This window comes from Bubalus bubalis, chromosome 9, assembly GCF_019923935.1.
Source record: "Bubalus bubalis isolate 160015118507 breed Murrah chromosome 9, NDDB_SH_1, whole genome shotgun sequence".
NCBI lineage: Eukaryota > Metazoa > Chordata > Mammalia > Artiodactyla > Bovidae > Bubalus > Bubalus bubalis.
Window position 1 is genome coordinate 97,333,764 of NC_059165.1, and position 6,030 is coordinate 97,339,793.

At 42.7% G+C, this 6,030-nt stretch overlaps 1 protein-coding gene across 1 annotated transcript; it reads left to right on the plus strand.

Annotated features, from left to right (window-relative positions):
- The first annotated feature begins 4,456 nt into the window (after positions 1-4,456).
- LOC102409617 (olfactory receptor 18-like) lies at positions 4,457-5,586 on the plus strand. Its single transcript, XM_006057455.4, has one exon. It carries the CDS (start codon positions 4,657-4,659, stop codon positions 5,584-5,586), a length of 930 nt encoding a protein of 309 aa, XP_006057517.1. The 5' UTR covers positions 4,457-4,656.
- Positions 5,587-6,030: the final 444 nt, after the last annotated feature.

Here is a 6,030-nt window from a genome sequence, read left to right on the forward strand (position 1 = left end):
AGGAAGATTCCATGGAGAAGGAAATGGCTACCCACTCCAGTATTCTTGCCTAGAGAATTCCATGGACAGCGGAGCCTGGTGAGCTACAGTCCATGGGGTCCCAAAGAGATGGACACACCTGAGCAACTAACACATTCACTTTTTACTTCCACAACATTCAGTAATTTTTTAAAAAGAGTGGATCATAAAAATGAAAAAAAAAGAGAGATAAAGAGAAAGAAAAAGGAAAGTTAATTTTATTGTGTGGACTGAGACATATTTTAGGATTTCCACTCATTCTCTGAATGAATTCCCTGAGATGTGGTAGGCTTCTAATTCTACTTCATATATATAAAATATTGGAGAAGAAATGGCAACCCACTCCAGTATTCTTGCCTGGAGAATCTCATGGACAGAGGAGCCTGGCAGGCTACAGTCCATAGGGTTGGAAGAGTCAGACATGACTTAGTGACTAAACCACCACCATAATAGAATATAAGATCATTAAACTAATATTAGAATTGTATTTCATTAGCTAACTACTTCAATAATAAATCAAAATCTGTACACCTAAAACTATCACAACATTGTTAATCAACTATGTGAAAGTGAAAGTGAAGTCGCTCAGTTGTGTCCGATTCTTTGCAACCCCATGGACTGTAGCCTACCAGGCTCCTCCATCCATGGGATTTTCCAGGCAATAGTACTGGAGTAGGTTGCCATTTCCTTCTCCAGGGTATTTTCCCAACCCAGGGATCGAATCCAGGTCTCCCACATTGTAGACAGACACTTTACAATCTGAGCCACCAAGGAAGTCCTAAAAAAGTGAAAGTCACTCAGTCATGTCCGACTCTTTGTGACCCCATAGACTATACAGTCCATGGAATTCTCCAGGCCAGGATACTGGAGTGGGTAGCCTTTCCCTTCTCCAGGAGATCTTCCCAACCCAGGGATCAAACCCAGGTTTCCCACATTGCAGGCAGATTCTTTACCAGCTGAGCCACAAGAGAAGCCCAAAGGAGAACTTTTGGTGGCTTATCCATCCCCACCCTAGATGGGACTTGAGCCCATGCCAGTGCCTTATCCATTAGGCCACTGGGGCTTCACAGAAATGAAATGAAAGTCACTCAGTCGGGTCTGACTCTTTGCAACCCTATGGACTTCTCCAGGCCAGAATACTGGAGTGGGTAGCCTTTCCCTTCTCCAGGGGATCTTCCCAACCCAGGGATCAAACCCAAGTCTCCTGCATTGCAGGCAGACTCTTTACCAGCTGAACCACCAGGGAAGCCCAAACCACAAGGTGTGGCAGTGGTGGGATACTCCAGTATAAAATAAAAATTTTAAAAATTCTGATTTAAAAACTGTGACAGAATATTTGACCTGGACAAAGGAGCCTGTCAGACACAGTCCTTAGAGTCACAGAGTTGGACATGACAGAAGCAACTTAGCACACACAGGGGCTCCCCAGGTGGCACTAGTGGTAAAGAATCCTCCTGCCAATGCAGGTGACGCAAGAAACACGGGTTCAATCCCTGGGTCAGGACGACCCCCTGGAGGAGGGCATGGCAACCCACTCCAGTATTCTTGCTTGGAGAATCCCATGGACAGAGAAGCCTGGGAAGCTGTAGTCCTTGGGACTGCAAAGAGTCAGACACAACTGAGCCACTACTGGGGATCAGGTTGGGCTGCCCCAAAACATACAAAATGGCATATTGATTAGTTATAATTGATGTTATTCAAGAAACAGCTGATGCAAGAAGGAGATTCTGATTCTATCTCTTTCCCTGAAATTAGTAAATAAATCTCTCACATGAAAGGGGCTCTCCTGTATCTGGAGATAGAAAGACCCCTTTATCATCAGAGATGGGGGATTTGGAGCCTAGAAGTTATATGTAAGCAAAGCTTGTTATTTCTTTAATATACTACCCCAAGTCCAAGCTGTTAAGATTCTTCACTAAAGAAGAAGCCAAAGCCTAAATTTCTTTGTCCCATCAATTTCTCATCAATTTATTGTTTCTCTGAAAAGGGATATAAGTTGCCTCCTTCAGACACTTCTTAGGCCCCATTTCTATGAGACCTCCATGTGCATGAATTCAAATTTGTTATTCTTTTTCTCCTGTTAATCTGACTTGTGTCAATGTTATTATTAGTTTGGCCACAAGCACTCAGCAGTGGTAGATGGAGAAATTTCCCCTTCCTCAACGTCACACTGTCCTACAAACGATATTATTGGTCTGACTTCAATGTAAGGGATACCAGTGCAGAAAGGTGGGGAGATTTATACACACTCCACATTTAGTGGGTGAAAGATGCGGGTCTCACACAAAGGCTTCCTGATTCCCACCCCATGGCTCCCACCAGAGTGAATTGATTGTTTTCTTTTGAAACCTGCTTTAGTCCCAGATGAGCAAATGCAATTAGAACCATGAATTCCTCCTGCTGGGATCTGGTGAGTTTATCTGTGTATTAGCAGAATGGAACAAGTGGTTTGCATGGGCCTTTTACATGAACATTATGAATGATGGAGTTTTCTATGAATAGAAATGCATTTTCCAGTGAAATGAAAGCCGTTCAGTTGTATCTGTGTCTGTGCTACCCTGCAGACTATAGCTCACCAGCCTCCTCTGTCCACAGAATTCTCCAAGCAATAATCCTGGAGTGGGCAGCTAGTCCCTTCTCCAGGGGATCTTCTGAATGCTGAGGCTGAACTCAGGTCTCCTGTACTGCAGGCAGATTCTTTACTGTTTGAGCCACTATTTTCCAGACCATTCTGTAAATCTGAGCTATGGAAACATCATTCCCCATGCAAGTCGGAAGAAGGATCTTTTTAATTTTATCCCTTGACAATCGGAGCATGTACTTGCTTTTGTCTGATATCTTGGTCAGGAAAATAAGTCTAGGTCGCTAATAGGAAAGTTGCACGTTTCAATTTTTAGAACTGAGGCAATAGTCATAGGCTTATATATTTTCTAAATAGTCTCTTGTGAAGGATGGAAGGCAGCATTAGAATTCTTTTATCTGTATCATAATAAAAAATTGAAAAATAAATGAATTTTAACCCTTAGGTAGTACTTTGCATGATTTTATGTGCTGAAACACCTATATGATCTTAGTTCCCCTACCAGGAATCAAACCTGAGCCACCTGCATTGGAAGTATGGATTCTTAACCACTTGACCATCAGAGAAATCCAAAAACTCTCTATTTTTATCAGTAATAAATATAAGTTCTAAAGCAAGTATTGCTAAATTTTTGCATTTTTGTATGCAAAGTGGATAATCATGGTATTAATGATGCCAAAATCTTGGCTCCCTGTCTGCCAAGGCCAAATATAAGTACAGAGACAGAGTCTGGAGGAAATAGAAAAGAGTTTCTTTATTTTCTTTGCCAGGTAAAAGGGAAGCACAGCAGGCTAGCACCTTAAGAACTATGCCCCCACCCCTTTCTCAGAAATAGGGAGAGGTTTTATACCCTCTTGAAGGTCTTGGATTTTTTCCTTTTGCAAAGTTTCAAAATGGCCACAGCTGACATCAGGCAACTCAGCAACGAGGTCTGGTGCCCCTGTGGTTATTGGCCCATGATCTCCTTTCTGAAATGCAGAAAACTGCAAGACAGTGTAGGGGAGAAGATTGCCAGGTGCAGAGTAAGATGTACATGGAGTCAGAGAGTAATTAGCTTTGTGAAGGATTGTCTAGCCACAGATGTTTGTTAGGAGTAACAACTAAAGAATAACCAAGATTGTTTAACTCTTGTAGGCCTGTTTGGCTGGTGTGTGCCAAAGATTGTTCATTCATCTCCATTTTTGCTGCAACAAATACCCCATTAGTTATTCTCTCTGTATCAGTGGGGCAAGGGAAGCAGGCATCGTTCTTGTGAGGCTAAAGACAAAAACTTAAGTTTTGCTCTGTTCGACAAACATTAGCTGCCTGGTCCAGTGGCCCATCTATCTCCTGCTTCACATTTTAGTGCTTCTTTGGGCTTCTCTGGTAACTCAGCTGGTAAAGAATCTACTTGCAATGCAAGAGACCCTGGTTCAATTCTTGGGTGGGAAAGATCCCCTGGAGAAGCATTAGTTTATCCACTCCAGTGTTCTTGGGCTTCCCTGGTGGCTCAGATGGTAAAGAATTCACCTGCAATGTGGGAGACCTGGGTTCGATCCCTGGGTTGGGAAGATCCCCTGTAGGAGGGCATAGCAATCCACTCCAGTATTCTGGCCTGGAGACTCCCCATGGACAGAGGAGCCTGGTGGGTTATAGTCCATGGGGTCATAAAGTGTTGGACATGACTGAGCAACTAAGCACATTGTGCTCTTTAATGAGATTGGTATTTTTTTAAAGAGAAGAGGAATTTTTAGTCCACATTTTTCCTTAACAAGTAGGGAACAAATGTTTTACTATGTTCATGGATCTGTGATCTCAAAATGTCCTTACTTCTCTCATACTCTTTGGACCTATGCCTCAAAAATAGATGTGTGAAGAAACAAGTGAATGCCCTGGGAATCAATAAACAGGTGTTCAGACTCAGAAAATAGTGAAAGAAACTGGGGGGTATGGTTCTCAAGCATGAACACGTTATTTATGAATTGCTCAAATACAAAGTATGAACACTTATCTGAGTACCCGTACAACTGTTGTGTGTGTTCAACACTCACTTCTTTTTAAAAAGGTGCCCCATCTACATGGAACCACAGAATCATACACGTGTCTCAGAATTCCTCCTCCTGGGCTTCTCAGATGATCCAGAACTTCAGCTTCTCCTCTTTGGGCTCTTCCTGTCCCTGTACCTGGTGACTGCACTTGGGAACCTGCTCATCATCCTGGCTGTCAGCTCTGACCCCCACCTCCACAGCCCCATGTACTTCTTCCTCTCCAATCTGTCTTTGGCTGACATCAGTATCAGCACCACCACCATCCCTAAGATGCTAGTGAATTTTCAAACGCATAGCAAATCCATCACCTATGCAGGGTGCATTGCTCAGGTGAACTTTTTTGCTCTTTTTGCGTGTTTGGAGAGTCTGCTTCTGACAGTGATGGCCTATGACCGGTTGGTGGCCATTTGTCACCCCCTATACTATCTGGTCATCATGAACCCCCACCTCTGTGGTTTGTTGGTCCTGGCATCACTTTCCATTAGCTTTTTTAACTCCTTGCTGCACTACTTGATGATGACACAGCTTACCTTCTGTGCAGGTGTGGAACTTCCTCATTATTTTTGTGAATTTTCTCAACTCTTCAACCTTTCCTGTTCTGACACCTCCATCAGTAGCATATTAATCTATTTCATTGGTACCATCTTTGGTGGAGTTCCACTGTCAGGGGTCCTTTACTCTTATTCTCGAATTATTTCCTCCATCCTCAGACTCTCATCATTAGGTGGGAGGTATAAAGCCTTCTCCACTTGTGGTTCTCATTTGTCAGTTGTTTGCTTGTTTTATGGAACAGGCATTGGGGTGTATATAAGTTCAGCTCTCTCATCTTCCCCTAGGAAGAGTGCGGTGGCCTCAGTGATGTACACTGTGGTCATCCCTATGCTGAACCCCTTCATTTACAGTCTAAGGAACAAGGACATCAAGAGTGCCCTGTGGAGGATTAGCCACAGAATAGCCTAATCTCAAATCCTGTGCCATCTTGCTTTTTGGTTCATAAGACATGAGTTTGAGCCAACTCCAAGAGATAGTGAAGGATAAGGAAGTCTGGCATGCTGCAGTCCAAGGGGCATAAAGAATCAGACACAACTTAGTGACTGAACAATCACAAAAAATATTTACAAAGGCAGTAAAATAAAAAATGTGCAACAAGAAGTTCTGAATATGCAAACACATAGCATATATATACTTATCTGGCTTCCTGCTTTCTGTTTATGCAGGTTTGCCTCTTAGAATAGCTTTAATCACTTAGGAGATTCTTTTTGAATTCTCCACATAAGTCATATTCCCACCAGGATTTTTCATAGTACACCAGTATACCATTCTGTCTTTCCTTATACATGATCCAGGACCCTTGATCATGGGCAGTCTTGTTTCTATCACTACAAAATAATCATAGCTCTCTCT

Excerpts from the sequence above, each read along its gene's own strand:
- LOC102409617 (XM_006057455.4), top strand. The coding sequence starts at position 4,657 with ATGGAACCACAGAATCATACACGTGTCTCAGAATTCCTCCTCCTGGGC.